This window comes from Ostrea edulis, chromosome 6, assembly GCF_947568905.1.
Source record: "Ostrea edulis chromosome 6, xbOstEdul1.1, whole genome shotgun sequence".
Taxonomy (NCBI): domain Eukaryota; kingdom Metazoa; phylum Mollusca; class Bivalvia; order Ostreida; family Ostreidae; genus Ostrea; species Ostrea edulis.
In genome coordinates, this window is record NC_079169.1 from 84,187,560 (window position 1) to 84,211,234 (window position 23,675).

At 34.7% G+C, this 23,675-nt stretch overlaps 2 protein-coding genes across 3 annotated transcripts in view; one reads left to right on the forward strand and one right to left on the reverse strand.

The window, feature by feature from the left end:
- Positions 1-23,675, forward strand: part of LOC125682925 (twitchin-like) — a 93,197-nt gene that overhangs the window by 23,455 nt on the left and 46,067 nt on the right. The window contains exons 11-29 of one of the 2 annotated variants that reach the window (XM_056141067.1): positions 591-682; positions 2,836-3,052; positions 3,420-3,507; positions 3,657-3,959; positions 4,692-4,756; positions 5,217-5,241; positions 5,787-6,017; positions 6,178-6,243; positions 7,326-7,412; positions 7,869-7,885; positions 8,061-8,193; positions 8,434-8,676; positions 10,050-10,095; positions 10,288-10,346; positions 12,915-13,003; positions 14,490-14,669; positions 15,377-15,644; positions 16,341-16,480; positions 22,727-22,865. In XM_056141067.1, the coding sequence (XP_055997042.1) occupies positions 591-682; positions 2,836-3,052; positions 3,420-3,507; positions 3,657-3,959; positions 4,692-4,756; positions 5,217-5,241; positions 5,787-6,017; positions 6,178-6,243; positions 7,326-7,412; positions 7,869-7,885; positions 8,061-8,193; positions 8,434-8,676; positions 10,050-10,095; positions 10,288-10,346; positions 12,915-13,003; positions 14,490-14,669; positions 15,377-15,644; positions 16,341-16,480; positions 22,727-22,865 (2,488 nt within the window). Of the gene's footprint in view, positions 1-590; positions 683-2,835; positions 3,053-3,419; positions 3,508-3,656; positions 3,960-4,691; positions 4,757-5,216; positions 5,242-5,786; positions 6,018-6,177; positions 6,244-7,325; positions 7,413-7,868; positions 7,886-8,060; positions 8,194-8,433; positions 8,677-10,049; positions 10,096-10,287; positions 10,347-11,624; positions 11,673-12,914; positions 13,004-14,489; positions 14,670-15,376; positions 15,645-16,340; positions 16,481-22,726; positions 22,866-23,675 lie in introns of both variants that reach the window. The other variant, XM_056141066.1, reaches the window with a different exon arrangement.
- On the reverse strand, positions 13,547-20,669 carry LOC125682924 (uncharacterized). Its single transcript, XM_056141068.1, has 2 exons — positions 20,558-20,669; positions 13,547-20,324 (listed from the first exon to the last, which is right to left on the reverse strand). The coding sequence occupies exons 1-2, from the start codon at positions 20,624-20,626 to the stop codon at positions 18,051-18,053; spliced, it is 2,343 nt and encodes a 780-aa protein (XP_055997043.1). The 5' UTR covers positions 20,627-20,669; the 3' UTR covers positions 13,547-18,050.

Here is a 23,675-nt window from a genome sequence, read left to right on the forward strand (position 1 = left end):
TACTTTGATGTACAGAAACTATATGAATGAAATTATATCCCAACGAAACTGTAAAATATTGACAATCCACGGAAATTGCAGGTTTTTTTTTTTAAGGCCTTGATTTCAAGGGCCTGGGCCTTTCCAATTGGGAAAAATAGCGATGTTTGCTTGAAATTGGGAAAAATGTTCTTTGGATAAAGGAAGTAGGGAGAAAACCAAACCAGTGTATTAAGGGATAATTGGACTCCTTCTGACTTGCATTTTGGTCAAAGCTTACCTCATTTAAGTAATTGGATGCCAAACAATTAGGTTTACTAGGCAATTTTGAAGCAAAAATATTCTTTGGGCCTGTGAAGGAGATTTATTAACAATAAGGCTACCCTGCTTTGACTTGTTTTCATTGTTTGGGAATTTTAAAGCAAAAATTGGGAAAAATACCTGCTTTTTAGCATTGGGAATGGGGCCTTATTTCGGCCCCTTACAAATCCTTAAAAAATCCCTGAATTGGCATTGACAAATTTGAATGATTTCACAGTACATGTTTTTGTCATTTTAGAATTCTGTTTAAAATATGATAAAGTTATTTTTTTGTATATGGCTATTTCCAGAACTTCTCGGCTGCAGATAGTGGAAACTACAAGGTTATTGCAAAGAATGAGGCTGGCGAAGGCACAGCCACCATCAACATCAATCTAGAACCGTAAGCATTTCTTCAGAGAAAGTACCTTGTAAATTTCATACCCTATCAGTCATAAAATTTTCACTCATTCCATGTACAGCGTCATTTAGTTGTAGAGGAAGTATCAGTTGAGCTCATTTTAGGCCCCCAGTTGACAAATTAACATAGGTAAAAAAGTATAGCACATTATAACTTCTGTGATCATCCTTCCACGGCCTTTCATTGCTGTGGATATAGTGGCTACTTAAGACTATCCACCCAAAGCCTTTCATTGCTGTGGATAGTGTCTAGTTAAGACTATCCACCCAAAGCCTTTCATTGCTGTGGATAGTGGCTACTTAAGACTATCCACCCAAAGCCTTTCATTGCTGTGGATAGTGGCTACTTAAGACTATCCACCCAAAGCCTTTCATTGCTGTGGATAGTGGCTAGTTAAGACTATCTACCCATGGCCTTTCATTGCTGTGGATAGTGGCCGCTAAGACCTCCCATGCATGGGGTTTTGAAATATGCACCTACCTCCCCTTTGATTATTTAATTGGTTCTACAACTTAAAAAAAACTAATTCATGAGTGATAATTAGGAGGATTGAGATAGCGACCTTTATTTACTTTCTGCTGGATTGAGATAGCGACTTTTATTTACTTCCTGCTGTAGTGCTGAAGAATTCATGAATTAAAGGCAACAGACACAGCTCCAAAAATTTGTGCATCTTAAGCAGTTTGTTCAAACCCAGTTACGCAATACAGCTTTTGATATCTTATACTTATCAAATAATAATTGAATTCTTGAGGAATTTTTTCTCTCAATATTTTTTGGTTTGATCTTTTTGATGATGTTTTCACCAGCAGTACCATGATCCACGTAAAGCAGATGTGTTGAAGCTTGATAAATACAATTTGTAGGATGCTCAAAGCTTATGGAGATAAGAATTAAACATTTGCCACCTTAGTGCCTCGTAAGGTCAAGGTTGTTTTAGTAAGGCTATCACTAGAGGTATATTGATGCCTTTAATTGTAGTTTGTTGCAACAAGAATAGAAATTCTATCTTTTGTAGATTGCTGGCTAACAGGAACTTATAGGAGATAAGCTGGGTTTAGTGGGATTAAATTGTCTTTATTCTAGGCACAGACTCATACACAAAGTTCCTCAATGGAAAGTTTTATTTGTAAACAGGATGACCCATTGACACTGGACAATTTTTTGCTATCTGTGCTCAAGAAATATCCGCAAGATTCAAGGCCACTACATTCATGAGACATTTTGTCACTGTGAACTAATGGGTTTTTTTGTATGTGCATAAGGTACATCTATTGGTTCACTTCTTGTCGCAAATGTCTTTTCCATCGGTAATTTGTAAAAGTTAGTTTTCAATGCTTGTAAAATGTTGTATGCTGTGAAGTCCAAAGCAGATAAAGATTGAAGTATAACTACTGTAAAAGTGGTTTTTTACACTGGGGGGGTGAAGTATGCATTTTTCCACATCCAACATTATGTGTGAGGGAAAAATGCGTGGTAATGGAATATAATATATAAATATTGCATGTAGTTGAGGGTAACATTGAAAATTTTCACCCCGAGAAAACCATTGTCAACCGAGGCGTAGCCGAGGTTGACAATGGTTTCTCGAGGGGTGAAAATTTCAATGTTACCCTCAACTACATGCAATATTTGTTTTATTGTACTGAATGTTATGTAAACTGGAAAGCAGAAAAACTTACGTCTGTTGACATTTGATCAATCACTGTCATGCGATATTTCGTATTTCGATGCGGGTACTCGCGTTTATTACAAACGCTCAAATGACGTCATCTAGCAATCTACGGCGAACCGTACGCGCATAAATTTGACGCATGTGATAATTTTTTATAATATCACCCGTTGTCAAGTACTGTTACCCGTTGCTAGATACTATCACCCTGGGGCGCGTGTTTTTTGTTCTCAGAGGGTAACAATATGTTTTTTCAAATGCTTCTCGACCAGTCAGGTTCGAGTATTTTACATGAAAGTATAATAATATATATTTATCAAATATTTATAACTATCCGCGGGGCGGAAATTTACGCACTTATTATGTGACAGGGTAATTAGGGTAAATCCCCCCCCCCCCCCCCCCCTTTGTGTTAATAACCACTTATACTTACAAAAATTGCTGAGTTTTGTTTTACTTGCAGGCCAAAGGAAAGTGCACCTTCCATCAAGGACATGCCAAATGTACGTCTTCTGGACAATGGCAAGAGACTACTGTGTGATATGAGAATCAACTCCAAGTCCAAACCTACAGCTATGTGGTACTTTGGAAACTCTCCTGTCAAGTCAGGTGGTCGCTACAAGTTGGATGTGAAAGAAGAGTCGCCAGGGGTTTTCCTAATTTTCCTTGAAATTTCCAATGTGAGTTTCTGTCTGTCCATATATAAACAGTCAAACCTCGTTATCTCAATATAAGGAATGATATAATATGATATCAAGAAAAAAACTTCTAGATATCTTGAGGGTTCGAGATATTGAAATTAAAATGCATGAAGAAAATTTAGTTGGAACTTCCAACTCACTTCGACATTCCATATTTGAGAGATATCGATGTTCGAGATATAGAAATTGAACAGTATTCAATTATATATACTGTGATCTCATGTAACATTACTAAGACAAAATTTCTTGGAATAGAAATTTTTATTGCCCTCATTAAAGAAATGTACGGAAGTGTCATTAAGTGTACAATGGAGATATTCTTTGACATAATTGTTATATATTACAGCCAACAGATGCAGACTCTGGGGATTATAAGTGTGTCATCAAGAATCCAACAGGGGAAATTACTTCCACTGCTAAAATCAACTTAAAAGGTAATACTTCCATTTCTTAATTCAATGAGAGAGAAAGGAAGAGAGAGAAAAGGAGAGAGAGAAAAAGAGAATGACTGAATATGATATCACTGCATGTAAGAGTTTGATATAAGAAATGTTGCTTACACCATATCATTCATTTGTTGCAGCACTTCAACCACAGATTAAAGGTGAAGGTCCTAATTTCACTCAGAAGTTGACTCCAAAAACAGTGACTGAGGGGGAAGCCCTAGATCTGATAGCTAAAGTAACTGGAACTGAACCAATCACAGCCACTTGGACAAAGGACCGTAAACCAATCAGAGAAGCTGATGGATATAAAGTCACCTATGATAAGGGCACCTGTCGTCTGTACATAGCAGATGTCAAGCCATCACATTCTGGAGAATTCAAAGTGGAAGTAAAGAACCAGTTTGGATCAGCCTTCTGCTCAGCTAGTCTTGGAGTTAAAGGTCAGTAAGGTCATACAAAATGCCACCCCCCCCCCCCCCCAACTTTCATGGAAGTGAGACACATATTGCAATATGTGCAATTGTTTTAAACATATTAGTTAGTTGGTATGTTGGTTGACAGGCAATATGTTGTTGGACTAACATCTTGAGAGCATTTAACAGTCAGGAAACCTTATGATTAAATGCTTGACGACAATGATGTGCAGGCCAAAGGTTGCATGGATTCCTGCTATGCATACACCAGTGGTTGTCCAGATAACTTGATAACCTGCACCTGATAACCAGCAACCAACTTGTGCAGGTTGATCATGGCTAGCATGTAATGATTTAAGTCCAGGAATTTCTATTACACATATTACAACAAGAGAACTAACTCTTTAACTCATTGTTGTCAAATTTCGTAGGCACGTTGATCATGCCTATATTGACTTTAGGTCAAAGTTCATTATGTTTAAGGAAAAAATATATGTTTCATGTGTTTGTTATTCTTTGTATTGATACAACTGTAATTTGCTCCTTGTGAGTTTCGTTTTTTGGGGATTGTTGTTGTTTTGCTTTGTTTTTGTTTTTTATCAAAATCAGTATTAAAGTCAGTTCTAGATAAATATTCTGGCTATGCCACATTCACCACTGCTTAATTTCTTGGTTTTGATGTAAGGAGTAGAGAGGGTTGTGTGTAGTTGTGCATTATTCTATTGTTTAATTTCACAGTTTAACTTTATTAATTTACAGCAGCACCTAAGAAACCAGAAGAAAAGAAACCAGAAGAAAAGAAACCAGAAGAAAAGAAACAAGAGGTTATTTTCATGTTTAGGGTGTTGAGTCAGCTTTCCTGATCAAAATATATCTGAAATTTCTTGTAATTGGTGTTGAATTGTCAGTTGTTTTTTAAAACAAACCATTTTTAACTTTTTAAGAACCACACGGTTGCATTTCAGTTTTGTTGCAAATAATCCTGAGTAATGGAGATTGGAAAAAATTTTAAAGTATGGATCATGCAAAGTTTTACAGAGAGATGTATAGAAGCAATACAAAAATACATTTTATCAAAATATATGTAATTCTGTATTACTGGAAAAATTATATGGGGCAGCAAGCATTACACTCAGTGTTACATCATATATATAAATACCCCGCACTGATGAATCTTTTTATGATTAAGATACTCATGTAAATGTAAATTTTTACTAGTGTAACTTTATATTAACTGTTATCGCTGAATCTCATTATATCCTAAAAATTGTCTGTATTTTACAGAAAAAAGAGGAAGCCCAACAAAAAGGTAGGTGTGCAGCTCTGTAGGCAGACAAACAGACTGAATACGTAAAAATCAAAATTTAAAAAAAAAAAAACGAAAAAGTATTGAAGGAAATTATGTGTACATTTGCTGAAAAAAAAAAGAAGAAGAAAGAAACTTGGGTGTTTTTGATCAATAAAAGAAAGATAGATTGAACAGAAACAAGAGCACTGACATAATTCCTAGAATAATATGAAAGCTGGATGACTGCAGTAACACACTGTAGTGTTTGTTTGACCTCCATAGTACAGCATAGATTGCTTGGGTTTATTTTTTGTGTGTGGGAGTCTACCATGCCTGTAAATGTCTTTTACATGTTTTATTTTCTCATGTATATATTATTGGTTTACCAGCATGTTAGTTTCAAAATTCTTTTCTTTAAATTTTATTTTTTGGAATTTTTTCTCCCTTGTACTTTATCTATAGTTTTAACTTAGTTGGTTTTTTCTGTTTTCTGTTTTATTTACTTATTTTTTCTTTGTCTTTCTCCTTTCTTCCTTTGAACACACAACCTGTTTAAAAACCTATAGTTGAAGAACCTAAGGCTCCAGAAAAACCTAAGGAAGAGCCTAAGGCTCCACAGAAGCCTAAGGAAGAACCTAAGGCTCCAGAAAAGCCTAAGGAAGAACCTAAGGCTCCAGAAAAGCCTAAGGAAGAACCTAAGGCTCCAGAAAAGCCTAAGGAAGAGCCTAAGGCTCCTGAAAAACCAAAACAGGAGCCTAAACCTGAAGCCCCCAAAATTGTTATTGGTGACGAACAAGGTAAATTTTGGTCAATACAAACCAAAATAAAAATCGTACCACGATTCCCCTCGCTGTTGTCGGCTTGAGGTGGGTAAGGTGCCCCCCTCTACATGTTGTGGTCCTGACTCTATCTGCAATGTTAATTATTTTCCTTGTAAATGATGTCATTTGTCAACAGCCAATAAGAATTCACCAAGGCAATTAAAACCCTATCAGAAGAAACCTACCACCATATTGGAAGAGGGTAAGTCTGCAAATTGCTTAAAGTCAGCAGGGCGAGAAGTATTTATATTATCTTGGTGTTGTCAATTATGATGTACCTGTGTGCTTGGTCTTATCTGCATTTAGAAAAATATTTTTTATAATGAAAGTTTAGAGAAACGGAGTTTGTTAATGTGAAATTTTTTCATCAAGATTCGGTAAACTATACCACGACTGTGACTGTTGCCATGGTACATCAGCTGTTTATCTACTAACAAAGCAAAGATTGACACACAAAAACTGTGAATTTCACCCTGTTGGCCAGCATGAGATGTGTATAAAATGTAAAATATAACGCTCATGTATACACTGCTTGTTATATCAATAATGAAAAACTGGCACACCTGTCTCTCTATTCACTATTTAGTAACTCTGTAGTCTCTACTAAGGGAGATAACACGCACACTGTCGGTATATGTCTTCCAGCACTATACTACAGAAAGAAAAGATTGAAATGTGCAAGATATGTACAGTGAATGTTTATTTCTAACATGTACATGTAGGCTTCTTGTATATTTCTACCTTTGTTTACAGCATAGATGTTCTACTTTCTTTCCGTGTCTACTAATTTCACGTAGATTAAAGAATGCATAAAATTTCTACAACAGCTCTTTTTCTTTCTGATATTTTCTAAAGCTTTTTTGAAACATTTATTAGATTAGACTTTTTTTTTTTTATAGTATATGAAAGTTTTATATATATACCGTATATATTTTCCATGTAGATATTAAACATTCATTCAAGATATGACCAAAAAATGGAGGATTTATTGAGAGTAAATCTGCAAAGACAAAAATGTTTACGCTGTATTATATGTAACTGTTTGTATGTCATATCATAATTACATGTATGTTCAAACGATTCACCTTAATGTATATATACGCAACAAAAACTTGTCTCAATAAATTACATCCTTGCTATAGAATTGCACTTAGGTTGCATTCAAGTTTTCACACAAAACTTCTTATCAGTTTTATTTGTTGGTATAACAGCAGTTTTGTATGTACATGATGTTATAAGAAAATCAAGATGATAATAAATCAGTAGCTTAATTTGGTTCCTAAGACGAGATCCATGGTGTTGTGGGTTCTGAGGACGGTTACGAGGCTGACGATGATAAACCAAACATCCCAGCCATCTTAACGAACGACGGTAGGTAGCTCGGCAGTCGGAGCTTGGTGTTGTCTCTAGGTATAGTGCCGTTGTTGTCCAGTCTTTGGTTCTCATTCATTGCTTCATTTTGATTTCCTCAGAAAATTTTTATTCTTATGAATCAAAGTTGGGGGTAGAACTAAATTTAAGCCGAGGTTCAGGTTAGTAGTCATCTCTTATTTTTATTGTATAGTCTTAATGCTAATTTTGTAGATAAAACATCCCTTTACCTGCATTTATAAATGTTGTGGCATGATAAAATTGTCATTAAGAAGAAATCCAAACTATTAGTTTCTTAACTTAAGTTTCTTAACTTTCCATGTAATACCTACTGTGCTCCTTATAGATTATTCAACTTTTGAATTTTTTATACTTTAGTTTCAATATTTTAACATTTGTTATGGAAAATAAAAATGTTAAAAAAAATTATTAAAAGCAATTTATTTTTATTTTTAGAAGGAACACCTGAAAAGGTAAGTTTGGTTTTTATCTGGGTTTTTTTTCCCCTTTGATTCTGTTTCCACATGAAAATAATTAAGAATACACCGAATATTATTACTGGATCAAGACTGTCTGTTGTACTGTTCCATTTGAGATGGATTAAATAAAAACAAATGAAGTAATCTAATTTGATATTGTTTCCAACAGAATGGGGAATATGAAACACAAGGACCCAAAAGAATAGTAGTGAAAAAGAAACAAGCCGCAGAGCCCGGCAAAAAGGTTGATGGACCGACTCACAAGTTCAAAGGGAAACCATCCAATCAGAGCGTGGATGAAGGTGGGGTGGATCTATAATTTCTTTAACAGTGACCAATAATGTGAATATTACTTAAAGTTTGATGCCAAAGTTAAAATAAGGATGCACAACATCATAAATAGACAAGATAATTTATATCAATGTTCCCTGTATCTTTGATGTATTACTACATTTTCCTTAAACAGAGAAATCGCCTCCAACACTCAGAAGCTCATTTGGGAGTTTTAATTAAATGACACTATAATTTATTCACAAATGCAGGGAATGACATTTCGTGTAAGTTGGATATTGAGGTCCAGTCGGATGCCCCCGCTCCTGCCGTGCGCTACCTACGAGCAGGTCGAGAACTAAAGAACGACAGTCGTACTAAGATCATTACTTCAGGAAACAAGAGTTCCCTGCAAATCAGGCGATCACGATTCACAGACGAGGCCAAGTACACTGCCATCTTGGAACAGGAAGGAGTACCTGTTGATGAGGCAACATGGAGTGTGTTTGTCAAAGGTAAGGTGTGGAGTACTTGTTGATGAGGTGATATAGAGTATGAAAAGTAAGGTGTGGTTTACTTGTTGATGAGGTGATATTGAGTATGAAAGGTAAGGTGTGGTTTACTTGTTGATGAGGTGATATTGAGTATGAAAGGTAAGGTGTGGTTTACTTGTTGATGAAGTGACATGGAATGTGAAAGGTAAGGTGTGGAGTACTAGTTGATGAGGTGACATGGAGTGTGAAAGGTAAGGTGTGGAGTACTAGTTGATGAGGTGACATGGAATGTGAAAGGTAAGGTGTGGTTTACTTGTTGATGAAGTGACATGGAGTATGAAAGGTAAGGTGTGGTTTACTTGTTGATGAAGTGACATGGAGTATGAAAGTTAAGGTGTGGAGTACTAGTTGGTGAGGTGACATGGAGTGTGAAAGGTAAGGTGTGGAGTACTAGTTGATGAGGTGACATGGAATGTGAAAGGTAAGGTGTGGTTTACTTGTTGATGAAGTGACATGGAGTATGAAAGGTAAGGTGTGGTTTACTTGTTGATGAAGTGACATGGAGTATGAAAGTTAAGGTGTGGAGTACTAGTTGGTGAGGTGACATGGAGTGTGAAAGGTAAGGTGTGGAGTACTAGTTGGTGAGGTGACATGGAGTATGAAAGTTAAGGTGTGGAGTACTTGTTGATGAAGTGACATGGAGTGTGGTTGTCAAAGGTAAGGGTGTTTAGAATGGGGTAGCTACCTTATCGTAGCTGGTGATAAAGAAAAATACACTATACATATGCTGTCCAATGCAATCTGAAAGTTTGGCACTTTTCTGAGATTCAGTAATGCATTAATACACAGAGATTTAAATGATTTATATAAAAAAAATACACAGAAATGAATTACCACTTGTGGAATGCCTTTTGATATTGAAAGAGAAACCTATGTCGGATGTCAAATTTAGCTTTGACGTGTGTGAAACAACAGCTGATTAATTGAAAGAGCTGCAAGCTTACTGTTTCACTGTTGTTGAAGTTTGCAACAAGGGTTGCATTCACTCTCAGTGATCTTAGCCTGTTGCTATCAGACTCCTCTGTAAACAAGCACAGAAATATAAAACTTAACTTTCTTTGTGCTACGATGTAAACAGAACCCACCACCACAGCAAACATCTATTTGTTTCTTCATTAACAGTTACTTATATGACAAGAGCAAACCGTTTTCGTTCATCAGAGTGAATGAAGATATTCATAACATATAAACTTGGTAAAGGAACGTTTGTGAATAAATTGTTTTTCATCAACAGCTGTCACATATATGTAATTTTACATATAACATTGGGTAAAATATTAAGATGCATAACACTCTATATCACTGGGTAAAATGTTTTTCTTTATTCACTTCAGATCCCAAAGACTCTCAGCTAGATTACAGAAATTTATTGAAACACAGGTATTGAATTAGAATGAAATTCAAATTAACTGCAATATTTTAACAGGAAATGACATCTGTGTAACCCAATTAGCTTAATTTGAAAATATCCAGAACTTTAATTTCTTTAAACATTTTTGTGCTTTGGGTTTTGCTACTATGATGCATACCACATGAAAATGATCTAAACTTAAATCATAAATTTATTTTCAGGGATCACAAGAAAAATGAACAGGATGATGAGGACATTGATTGGGGATCACTTAAACCAGGTACAGAAACATACGTGTTTAACACCGGATACTGTTAGGTTTATTTTTCATTGTGAGAATAAAGCTTGGTATCGCATTGAAGCTATATAAGAATTGCAGCTAGCTAGCTTACCGAAGTTATAAGTTTTATTTTACTTCATATAAGCTCTGAAGCCAGATTTTATGAAAGCTGATGGTTTTGTTGCATATTTGTATAAGATGAATTTAAAATGGATCATCTAAGAGACCAAAAACAATGCACTGTTCTTATTATTTGTTTATGTAATATTTGCCCGTATAAATACTATTAAATGCTAATGCAGCAGTTCTTTGGTTGCCATATTTCATGTAATTAATTTCAATTTCAGATGTGCCAAGTATGTCTTAAAGCTGAAATAAGTGCGGTTATCCAATGCATTGCGCTGTAACATTCTGCAATTCAATATTTGTGCATAGTTACTTAGTCTCTATACACAAGTAGCATTTGTGCGCTGTTGTCAATTCTGCGAACTCTTTTGACAGAGTACTTCAAATTCTTGATAATGTTCAAACATTTCTCAATTCTTTTTAACGGTTTTAGACAGTTTTTCATCAGGAAGGTCAACATTTTATGATGTAACATTGTCAACAATTTCTTGTGCTCTCGTCCGCTCTCTGATACTCTTACTAGTTAGTTTTTGTGGTGACAATTTCTGGAACATTTCAAGTGTTTTCTTTGTTTTCTACTAGTTTTCAATCAATGCGCAAAATTACAGTTTTTGCAAATTCTAAAATTTTACCTGCTGTAGATGATTTTCCAGAGTTTTGTAAAGTAAAAGTTATTTTACATAATTATATCCCCCTACCCAAAAAAAAAGAATTTCCATAATCTTTTGATGTGTAATTTCTACTGGTACAATTGGTAAAATGCATTTAGATTTCCAATATTGAAATATGGTGTGCAATCTAGATATGTAGGAGAAATGGTATAGACATCATTAGTCAAACTAATACAGAGATTGTGTGATGTGCTTTATACCAGTAGCATTAAGTACAATGCAGAGCAGAAACGGAGGAAACATTTGAATGACCATTATCAGTTATAAGGAATTTCATGAAAATTAGACAGTATTGTCTAATAGAAATGTTAAATATTTATCGATTATTAAAATAAATCTTAAGAATAAATTGTAATATTGAAAAGATTTTAAACTATTTTATTAAATTTCAAAAAGTGTTTTGATTTTAAAATTGAATCTTGTATGAAGTGCAGTATTTTTTTTTTTTTTTATTATTTCATTCTTAAATTATTCACAACAGGCAGTAATCAGCAAAACCCCGCTCTTCAGTCTAAACCCCAAACCATGGGTTTGTATCGGGCTCGTTTTGCGATAGAAATTTTACTTCTGGTAGATTTTGATGTGTGGGTTCAGTGAATTCTGTGTTTGAATGAAAGACAGAGTTTGTTTTCTTTCGGTGAAAAAAAATCCATGAGCTTGAATTTTTACAAAATGATAAATAAGCATACATGATATTCATTTCAGATGTTGTTAATCATAAAACATTAACAAGAAACTCAATATTTTCCGCTGGTAAGGTGATATGATAAAAAGTACGAAAATGTGCATAAATTATATCAAATATATACATGCTATTATCAGGATTTAGATTCATATCTGTTGTATACATGTCTGTACCAGTATACAATTATATGTATCTGTTTTAGATACAGTCACTATATGGCTAAATTAGTATTGTCTGTTTGCTTGTTACAGGTTCTATACGAACAATCTCACTCAGTGACATGCTTGAGTGGTAAAGCAATCTTTATCACTGCCGTAGAAAATATATAATCTTAAAAAATTCAAGCTCACTGATATATAGACATGTTTGATATATAGAGCAGACTTCAGTTCCTTTGGAAATTAATTTTGGTATTTCTGTAGTACAGGGGCCTCTTTGTTTGCAAAACTTGATTGAACGAACTGCTTTTTTTGTATACATTTCTTGTCTTGGACCTTGAGACATCTGATATAGCACTATGTTTTCTTTTACTGCTGTCAGTAGGTTGCAGTGATTATTACTCTCTTTCTTTCACGTATTGTAGAATAGTCTTATAGTCTTATACCATGTGTTATTTATAGTTCACAAATATATTTGACAACCTATGTAATTCTTAAACTCAGAAACAAAGTTCTACAAATTTTCCTCAGAAAAGTACGAATTTATAAGAAAAGTTGTCAAATATATTTGATAGACAAGTAGTCAGTGTATTTGTAGTGATGATTAATAGTCTAATACCTGGAAAATCAAGTTAATTTTTTCGACACATGTTCTTAATTCCAAGTAGTATGTAAAAAGTTCAATGCTCAATTTGCACAATTGTCTTCATTGTGGTGTCTGGTCACACCTTTATCCTTATCCAGATTCATATAACAAAAAATTCCTATGTTGTTTGTCCAATTTTTCAATTTAACTCCCAACTTTAAATCCCTAGGGGAAAAGGCTTAACACCATTTTTGGATGCAGTGTACATATATATATATATAAGAATGTAAAATCTGCATTTAGTCTGATTTTAATTCCGAAATACCGATTTTTTATTTACAGTGGAAAAGAAAGGCAGACGGCCATCAGAGATCGAGATGATGAAAGCTCAGCTGAAGAATATTCCAAAAAGTGATAGTGAAGATGAAAAGGTGATTTCCTTGATCAGAAAAAAATGTTGATGAATATTATGGTCATATTAAGATTTTCAGGCCACAGGTTTGAAGAATCCCATTCTCTTTGATAAAACATCAATCCTTGGTTAAAGTCTGCTATAATCTGATATGACATAAAGAAATAGGTGAATTAGGAATGGTGAGAAGGAATACAACAATCAATGATGTAAGGGAATTCTAACAATGCAAGTTAGATGCTCTATGCTTCCTGATTTCTTAAAAATGAGCAAGATGAAATCTGAAAGCAGGCAGCCATTTATACATTAGTTTTTTTACATAAATTATTCTGTTACAGTTACGTTCATCTAGTGGCAATGCGGTTATTTATGAAGAAGATGAGGTATATTGAACGTCCCCTTAACAAAAACATTAATCCTTTTAATATTAAGATTATTCCTAGATGCTTCCACTGCACTCTGACCTCGAAGTGCACCATAGAAAGTAATATTCAAGATTTTCCATCAGTTCTGAATGATCATGTTACAAAGGCTGCACATATATTGTACAGAATTATTTTAGTTTCTTTTTTTTTTTTTAGCAATATAACATTTAATTTTACATATTTAACAAGTTAATATTGAAATATGAATACTTAAAAATGCCATTGCACCTTAGAATACAACTAATTGTTACTTGGCGTCAACATTGCCTTCTTAGCCAAATGTCAAGTTATTAACGCATTTTGATTATTTCCATCATCCCATATCAACAGCCCCAAGAAAAAGTTGCAGAATGCTGATTAATATATGATGACCAGTTTGTTGGTTTCATGTTGTTATTATAGAGTAGTTTTTTTTTCAATACTGTACATTTGTTGATTGAATTGCAAGTGCCCAAGTGTAGGTCCTTCAAGACGAAGCTCGTTGATCTCGGAGGATCAGCCTTATTATCCGTCACGCAAAGATATTTCTCAGCGTCGTTGGTCCAACGCCTCAACAGATTCGCAAGGAGACCCATTTCATGTTGTTCTCAAACACAGAAAAACTGTGGACAAGGCAGGTCTAGTGTGCCCTCATCCATTGTTGTCAGTTTGGGGTGTATTATAGAAGTTGAGAGCAGAATTTCTATATTGTCCTCCTACGTGAGACTGCCTTTTAGAGGATTTTTGCAGTGAAGGTTAAGTTAGTTTGATAAAATGTTTTAGGTTGTGGACCAACAATTTTTGCTTTCCGCTTACAAATCAATGCTAGGTGACGTAGTCTACCCGTTTTGTTTGGAAAAGCCGTTATTTTATTTTATTTTATTATGTGCTTATCAGGTAATTATTTTCTGTAGAATGATCTTCAGATTTCTGGTGTTTGGATTGTGTTTTATTTTATTCATTAAATGACTGAATAATTGTTTGTAAATTCATCTCTGAAGACCAGATCTGAAGGTCAGACTTCCCGTAGAATAACTGCTTCTCCCTTTAGCTGTAGTGATCTAGATGAGTGTGTTAAGTTTGTGTGTGTGTTTTCATCAGGATAGAGGAAGTAGAAGACAATCAGTTGAAACACTTGATATTCCAATTAAAAAACCATCTGTAGACAAGCTGGAGGCTATGGAGCAAAATCGTAGATCCTCCATGCAACAGCGCAGAGCCTCATTGGTCGATCTCATTCCTGACTGGCCAACTCTTCAGCACAGGGAGGTCAAAAAAGAGGTATCAGACATGTACATCATACTCTTAACAAATGATGTATCCTCTAGATAATGCTTTATACCTGTTTAACTTCTCTTCAGTCTCAATTTTTATTTACCTTTCACTTTCTGCCTTAGCAAGACAACCAATTGTAAAAGTTATATTTCCTTAAGCCTTCCTTTTTTTTCAAATTGAATGTTCTTTTTGAGCAATTCCCTCATCCAAGATTTATTTTTCAAAGTTTCATGCTTGAAAGAAATCCAACTGTGACACATGCTTTCAATTTCACCAGCACAGAAGTTTCCTTTGAACATGTTAGTCTGCAAACTTAATTGATAGAATATGTTAATTTTGTACTCTGGGTCTATATTCTGCACTTGTCCTCAAAACTAGAATTTCAGGCACTTTACAAGGTACTGTAAACTGAGGTTTCTTTAGAATAGAAGCATGCTTTGTTAAGTTTCTTAGCAATAGGAAAAAATGTGGATTTTTATGTAGAAAAATGGAAATTACTTTGAAGTACATGTATGTAATGTTCAGAATTATTTGAAATGTAAATTTTAATTCTTAATTCATAAAACAGAAAGTTAATTTGTAAAATTTTATTTACCAGAAGTTTTTATGTGATTATATTGAAAAAGCAAACAATGAATACATGCTCTTTATGCATTGAGCAACAAATATTGTTTTTGTGATAGCATGTTAAGATTTTCCTGTGTGTTTCATAGGAACCAGAGAAGTTTTCACAAGATCTGCAGGACATGAAGATCATGGAGGGTACCAAAGAATCTACCTTCTTTGCTGAATTCTGCAAACCCAATGCCAAAATCAAATGGTTCAAAAACAAACTAGAGATCTTCAATGGACACAAGTTTCATTTCCTAAACGAGGGCAACACCTACAAACTTCTGATTAATAATATTAAATTGGAAGATGGAGGAAAGTACACTTTGGAATGTAATGGTGTCAAAACGTCTGCTTGGTTGTATGTGCAAGGTATGTAGTCAGAAGATGTAGGTCATAATAAATGTGATTGTAATTCATGGGGAAATGTTGAAAAGGATACCTTGCGATACTCTGACCAATATGAGAACAGAACAGCGCTTGAAATTGCCCCTGCGCCCCTATTCCCTACCCCCATCCCTGACTCCTATGAACATTGCCCAACACAATTGCAGGTGAATTCAAGCTGAGCATCTATTTCTTTCTATTCTTTTCTCTCTCTGGTTGGTTTTGCATAATATTTATATTATGTATCTATGCATGGTACATAGTTATGCATGAAGTGTTTTAGATGATATATCTTCTCAATCATGCATAGATTTCTTAGCCGCGCTAGTGAAGAGGGCAGGCCATAGCAGCGATGTTAGATCAACTTGCTTGTGAATCCTAGAAATAGCCTCATTATGTTGGAAAGTGTAGGGTTTCAAGAAATTATTGGGTTTTTTTAAAGTCTCATTCCCAGATTTCCTGCTTGTAGTTTTAATGTTGCATTTAATTGATTGAATGAAAACATTATAATAATGTTATTAAGGAAAGTGGTTAAAAGTAAATGTATTTGATTTGACAAGTAAACAACTTTATTAAGGGAATGTATCCACTGAAATGCAACATTGAATGCTATAAGCAGAAATCTAACGGAGAAGTTTTTCTGTCACAGACATGTTCACATCAGCTTCTGTATCCTTACAGCCAAAGAGCCTGAGTATTTCTTCACGCAGAAGTTACCCGAGAAATACGCCATCACCAGAAGGAAGGAAGCTGTGCTAGAGTGCTTCGTTTCTGACCCAAGGGCAAAGGTCAAATGGTATCGCAATGGAGAACACATCGATGTAAGTGCCTCTTGATATCGAGAATTTCTGCTTAAAACCTAAGGAATTTTTTATTTTTACGTGAATTAATGCTTGATTGTCTTTGTGTTTAGCTTCTGATGACAGCAGGTAAAAACAAAATCTGACAAGATCCATTCTGTAGATGTATCTCAAATGTCTAGCAAGCAGAACTGTAGTACAGCCTCTCTGTAATTATGAAATTTATTGCAGGTTTCTTAAGATTTGTGCAACATGTTTCATTTATTTTTGTTGTGTAAATGTAGAGAAAAATTATTAGAGAAAATCCAGACAAGGTAAGGGGAAGTCACCCATGCACACCCTCTCAAAAATAAATTGACATCCTTCTCTTTTAATGGTATACTCTGCACAGAACTTGAATAACAGACCTTTATTATGAAGAGTCTATTGCACCAATCTAACCATATCTTGATGCTTTAGTATGGGATCCAAGGCCAGTCATATTTTCAGAGCATCAAATGGTTAGATTGCCTTCACATACCATACCCTTTTAATATTATTTAAAAATTTCAAGCACTCTAATACAAATACATGTACCCATGCAATTTCTTTAATTATTTTCAGTACACAAGTACATGTTTAAACATGTCATTCAACCTCTCAACCCCCAGCACAATATAAGATCATGCTTCTTTATCTTCTAACAATGTCATCTATACATCTCGGTTGATTATTGCACAGGGACTGGGTTCCCCATCTCCCTTTTTGATGTAGTGCAGTTTTTATTGCAATCAGCTTTTTGTATGCAACAACAATTCTCTTCACAAGGTGGTTTGTAACAAAGTAAAGAATTCTATAATTGTTTTTTTTGCAGAGATTTACTGTCGATTCCTTTTAAATCACGAGTATTTAATTTGACAAAATTGGCGTTCAGGTTCAATTCGTGAGAACGCAAAATTTGAGTGGGATATACTGACAGGTTTAAAACAATGCATATGTAAATTAGTGGTAAATGACAGTAAGACTTTTGATATTGAAGGGGAAACTTCCCACGAATTAACCTGAATATTAATTACTTGTGTATAATCCGAAGTATACACATTTTTTTCAGGGTATTTGGTTCTAATTTCAGTGTTTTTATCAATGTATTTTTAGTTGTTGTAATTTTTGATTGCACCATCATTATTTCACATTTAACATAAGACATATATTAGATATCTTGCATGTTAAAAATTATTTTGAAGAAGTTTATATTTTGCATGATTGTCTCTATTTTCTGAAAACAGTAGGGATATTATTTAACCTACGTCTCAGTAGAAACTTGAGAGAAAAACTTCTATAGTTTTACCTATGAGAATTTCCTCAGCTGCTGAATGTCCACATTTGATATACTACATTACACCAAATTGCACTTGATTAATTAGGAGTAAACCAACTACACCGGGTGTACAATGGTGTAGACAAATCAAGTGATAATAATGATAATTAACCTAAGTCTTGGTAAGAACTTGAATGTTAATTAAGTCCTGGTAAGAACTTGAATGTTAATTAAGTCTTGGTAAGAACTTGAATGTTAATTAAGTCTTGGTAAGAACTTGAATGTTAATTAAGTCTAGGTAGGTTTGGTAGGGGTCTCCTTTTCAGCATCTTCATCTGATCCAATGTAAATAAACTGTTTCCTGTTGTGGTGGAATCGATTCGGACCCTGTAAATAGTTCTGGACTCTAGCCATGTGAGGTGGTTCTATGTTATTGGGAATGTGGTGAATGTCGGGAAGTGGAACCACACCAGAGTGCAGACTGTGTTGGTGGTAGCCTCCATGCGCCACCTGGTGGTGATGTGTTGCTTGAAAGCCACCATCCATCACAACTTCATCTGCTACATCCAAAAACTGACTGGGCTCAAAGGACGGGTTTGCTTGTACTGTGATATGATGATGAAGTTTGGGGTATGCTTTTGCGCTGCTTAAAGGAGGAAAGTAATTTGGAGACAGGGAATGTGCTCTCATAACACCACGTTGATGAATGTCCGGAAGGTTACGCCCATTATTAAAATTGAACAGCATTTCTTTTGCTTTTGGTAAGCGTTTCTTGATACGCTTTCGTAAAGTGATTCTGTTCTTTTGAACCATTCTGTGAACAAAAAACCAGTACATAAAGGTTAGCAGGCAATTCACGCTGCCATCTGTGATGTCCTTCCGATTTTTTAGAGCTTTCTCGATGTCTGAAGCTAGAGGTTTCATCGGAAGTTTGACCTTGGTGACAAATGAACTTCCAAGAATGTGAAAAAGCTCAAATTCACTCCTTGTTTTGACAAATATAGAAGTTTTAATGCTGACACCTGCATCATATAGGATAGCAGAGTCATGTTCATGAAGTTCCTCTCCAGCTATTATTAGACGACTTTGACGCATATCTAATCCCGATTTCATTTGAATTTTATGCTTGAATTGTCCAATAGTCTGCATCACTGATGTGTAAGTTTTGTAAATGACTCCATCAGGGGTATGAACAAACACAGCAAAATCTTCAAGTCTTAATGAGAGTGGTGTCTTTAAATCGTACACCACATTCTGAATTATGCTGCTATTAGGGAGTTTTTTGTTTTCAATCAGAAGTTGATAATGCAATGCATTTGGAACTCCCCATTGCTCTAATTTCTTCTTTACACTTCGAATAGACTTGTTTGCAGCAATTTTCAAATTTTCAATTATTCCATTCCCTAAGTTGACCCTCAGGGGTACCCCAAACATGAGGTCACCATCTACATGTGTCATAACAACATTCAGGACAACTGAGCTTCCCTTGGGGACTTCACCAATCATTCTCATGAAATTCAGTGGTACATTGTCTTTGTAAAGTCGGATGAAATCCACTGGAATGTTCGTTAAACCATGCATCATAAATGCTATCACTGACCATCTGTCAAATATCGAAGCTTTGACTTCATGTTTTTGCCCATTATCCGTGACTACTGAAATGGCCTGCAGTTTCATGTGGTTTTGATGGCTAACAGTGGTTAGTAGAAGTCTATTTCCAGATTTGATTGCCATCCCAGCTAGGCAGTGATCCCACAGAACAAATCTAGATTTGTGACTCAGAATTAAAACATGTATTGGCATATAGAATTCATGAAGACTATTGTATTCCTTGAAAGCAGTGGAACTAAATGTACGCCTGAACACATAATGAACCACATCAGCACCGGTACTGCAAGGATCTACGTAAAATCTGTATGATATACCCCAGAATGTATCGACATTTATCAACAAGTCAAAATGAGGCTGGATCATTACATGTAAGATAGACCTACTCTTGACTCTGTACTCGAGCAAGCGATGATCATTCTCTAAGGCTTGATCCATGAACAGCAGTTCCTGTCTCTCAATGGGAATCCCCCGCATTTTCCTGACATGCTTTTTGAGACTATACACAGTCATGGAAGGGTCGACGGGGAGGCAGAAACTCGCATTTAGTTGAGCAATTTCGATGGTAACGTGATCCTTTGTACGAGGAAATATCATGACCACTGACCCAGGTCGAACACTATATACACTTTTTATGTCCAGGGGAGACAACTGCCCGGGTGTTAGCATCCTCAGTTTGTGTTGGTGTCTTTCATAACCAAGATGATTTTGAGAATATTTCACAATTCGAGACATGAGATTGGTTTCCCCTGGAGGGAAGATGGCGATACTGTTGGGCTTTCGAAAACACCAGACTGCTATAGTCTGCGGTTTAGGATCTTTCGAGTTCAGGATCGGGTAAATTAGTTCATTCTTGTAAGTTTCTGATGAATCACTAGAGAAGGAGGATTCGCTCTGGTCATCGTCAGGATTCCTAGTGAAACCACTCAGTCCCTGAGGTTGTATCAATATGGATGACCGCTTCAAAAGAGATGTAAAGTACAATTTATCGCAATGAATGTACAGATTTCTTTCTTTTTTTCATTCAACAAGTAGATCTATGAGAAAACTTTTTCCTATTTCTCAAAATTTTTCGTTTTCTTCGACTGAAGATGTAAGTAAGTGCTAACATTTTCCCCGTTGTGTTTGAACACAACCTAGCCGTTTCTATGGTGATTGAATGTACAGGTCATTAAGCAGTTAGAAATGAATACCTTTGGTGGTAGAGATGGCAAAACGATATCATTCTGTATGACAGGCTTATTGTCTGTAGATTGTTCCATCGTCTATATTTCTCTTGCATACCCAGGAATACCTTCACACTTTTCCTGTAGACAATTTTAAAAAAGCGTTACATCTGTGATATTTATAGATTTATATTTTATCAAAAGTGTGTGGAAAGTTCATGGCAGATACATTGCCTTTAGTTCAATGGGTTTATTTTTGTTTTCTTCTTTAGTTATTTGCCGTTATAAACTCATCTATCAGACTTTATCTTCCAGACCTTTAGATTGACAAATTGATATGAATTTGATTGAAATATCATGGAGATCTATTATTAGAAATTGTGTATTTTAGGAAGCTGTCCCAATTTTTTTTCCAGCAACTGTTAGATTCTTTATTATATGCAAGTCATTAGATGTTGTGTTTATTTGCATAATGTCTCTAACCTGCAATGAAATCTCTGTTCGTTTATTGACCATTAATTGATATATACATGTATGCATGTTCTTCAGTCTAAAAATTACCTTTAGATAGAAATATCTATCTGATCATTGATTTAGTAAAATTACCTTTAGATAGAAACATCTATCTGATCATTGATTAAGTAAAATTACCTTTAGATAGAAATATCTATCTGATCATTGATTTGGTAAAATTGCCTTTAGATAGAAATATCTATCTGATCATTGATTTAGTAAAATTACCTTTAGATAGAAATATCTATCTGATCATTGATTTAGTAAAATTACCTTTAGATACAGAGATAAATTCCATATGCCTTAGATATACATTTTTTGATGGTTGATTTTTTTTTTTAAATTACCTTTAGATATGGAGTAATCATGCGTTCTGTTTACTGTTTTGTCGCTAATTTGAGAGAGTTTTGCTTTGTTAAACATATTGTTTTCATTTAAAATCATTTTCTTCATTGTTTAAATGTTTTGAACTGTTTATGCATATAAACTTTTTAAGGTCAAAAGAAAGGGATATCAATTACATTTCACAATCTGACAGGCATTTAAATGTGTTGTATAAATTTTGTATCATTTACGGATTTTCACTTTTAATCTAATCCAGATTTCACCTTGTAACAAAAATAAAGTGTTATTTATAGTTGATTATCACAAAGTCCATTAGTTGTCTGATATTGTTTTAAATTTTTTTTATACAACTATTGATGTCATTTCCTGTATGTATGTGTCATTTCCTGTATATGTGTCATTTCCTGTATGTATGTGATATCAGTTATGGAGGGGTTGGATACTCGAAGACATCTAACACTTAGGCACATATCTTCTGTGTTTGTAATGCATGAAGTTCAAAATAATTCTTTTTTTTTCCAGGCAACATCCTTTAAATGTTCGGTACTCTCAGATATATATGTTACAAATCTGTTTCTCTTCACTGTTTGAAAGAGGACTTGGAAAATAACTGATGTATTCATCAATACATGGGGTTACTGACATGGAAAATAACTGATGTATTCATCAATACATGGGGTTACTGACATGGAAAATAACTGATGTGTTCATCAATACATGGGGTTACTGACATGGAAAATAACTGATGTATTCATCAATACATGGGGTTACTGACATGGAAAATAACTGATGTATTCATCAATACATGGGGTTACTGACATGGAAAATAACTGATGTATTCATCAATACATGGGGTTACTGACATGGAAAATAACTGATGTGTTCATCAATACATGGGGTTACTGACATGGAAAATAACGGATGTATTCATCAATACATGGGGTTACTGACATGGAAAATAACTGATGTATTCATCAATACATGGGGTTATTGACATGGAAAATAACTGATGTATTCATCATTACATGGGGTTACTGACATGGAAAATAACTGATGTATTCATCAATACATGGGGTTACTGACATGGAAAATAACTGATGTATTCATCAATACATGGGGTTACTGACATGGAAAATAACTGATGTATTCATCAATACATGGGGTTACTGACATGGAAAATAACTGATGTATTCATCAATACATGGGGTTACTGACATGGAAAATAACTGATGTATTCATCAATACATGGGGTTACTGACATGGAAAATAACTGATGTATTCATCAATACATGGGGTTACTGACATAGGTATACAAGGTGCTCTTTTTCTTGACAATAGTACACACCAGGAAAGATGGAGATCCAGAGAAGAGAAAACCGCTGTATCCTGAGGATCAAGGACGCCCAGCCCGAGGACGAGGCCGAGTTCATGTGTGAATGTAGTAATGCCACCACATCCTGTAAACTCAAGGTCGAAGGTCAGTACCAACTGTCCAAAATTATCATTTATTTGCAAAGGATATACACTGTATGTCTAGTTTTTTTGGGCAGAACACAAATTTGGCAGATTAGGGTCTACAAGGTATACCATTAATTTTGGTGAATAAAATTTTAGTGAATTCATTTTTATTTATTTATACAATGTGTATTACATACTGAGGTACTGATGTGTAGTGATTCTTATATTGGTGAATCTTTGGAATCGCCAACATAGGCAAAAATAATATACCCACCTAAAAAATGACTATACAATATACCCACCTAAAAAATGACTATACAATACATCCTCTTAGAAATCAGTTAGGTTTGTCTCTGCAGAGAATCGAACGCAAAACCTCAGTCACGATGGTCCAGTGCTCTACCAATATTTAGCTAAAGGACTGCATGTAACCCACAAACATAATCTAGTAGAATGGCTATACAGTAAATCATGGTTACAGCGAGCATAATTACAATGAATTCACACTTACAATAAAACTCTGGTATATTAAACTCGCTTATAATGAATTCACACTTACAGCAAAACATGGTTACAGCGAACACACTTACAATGAATTCACACTTCGAGTAAAACATGGTTACAGTGAACACGCTTACAATGAATTCACACTTACAGTGAAACACGGTTATAGTGAACATGCTTACAATGAATTCACACTTACAGTGAAGTGATTTTTATTCTCTGTAGTTTTAAAACATATTATCAACTTATTGGATATAACAATTATGTTCATAACAAATCAAAATTATTTGTCCCCAGCACTTCACTATAAGCATGTTTTACTGTA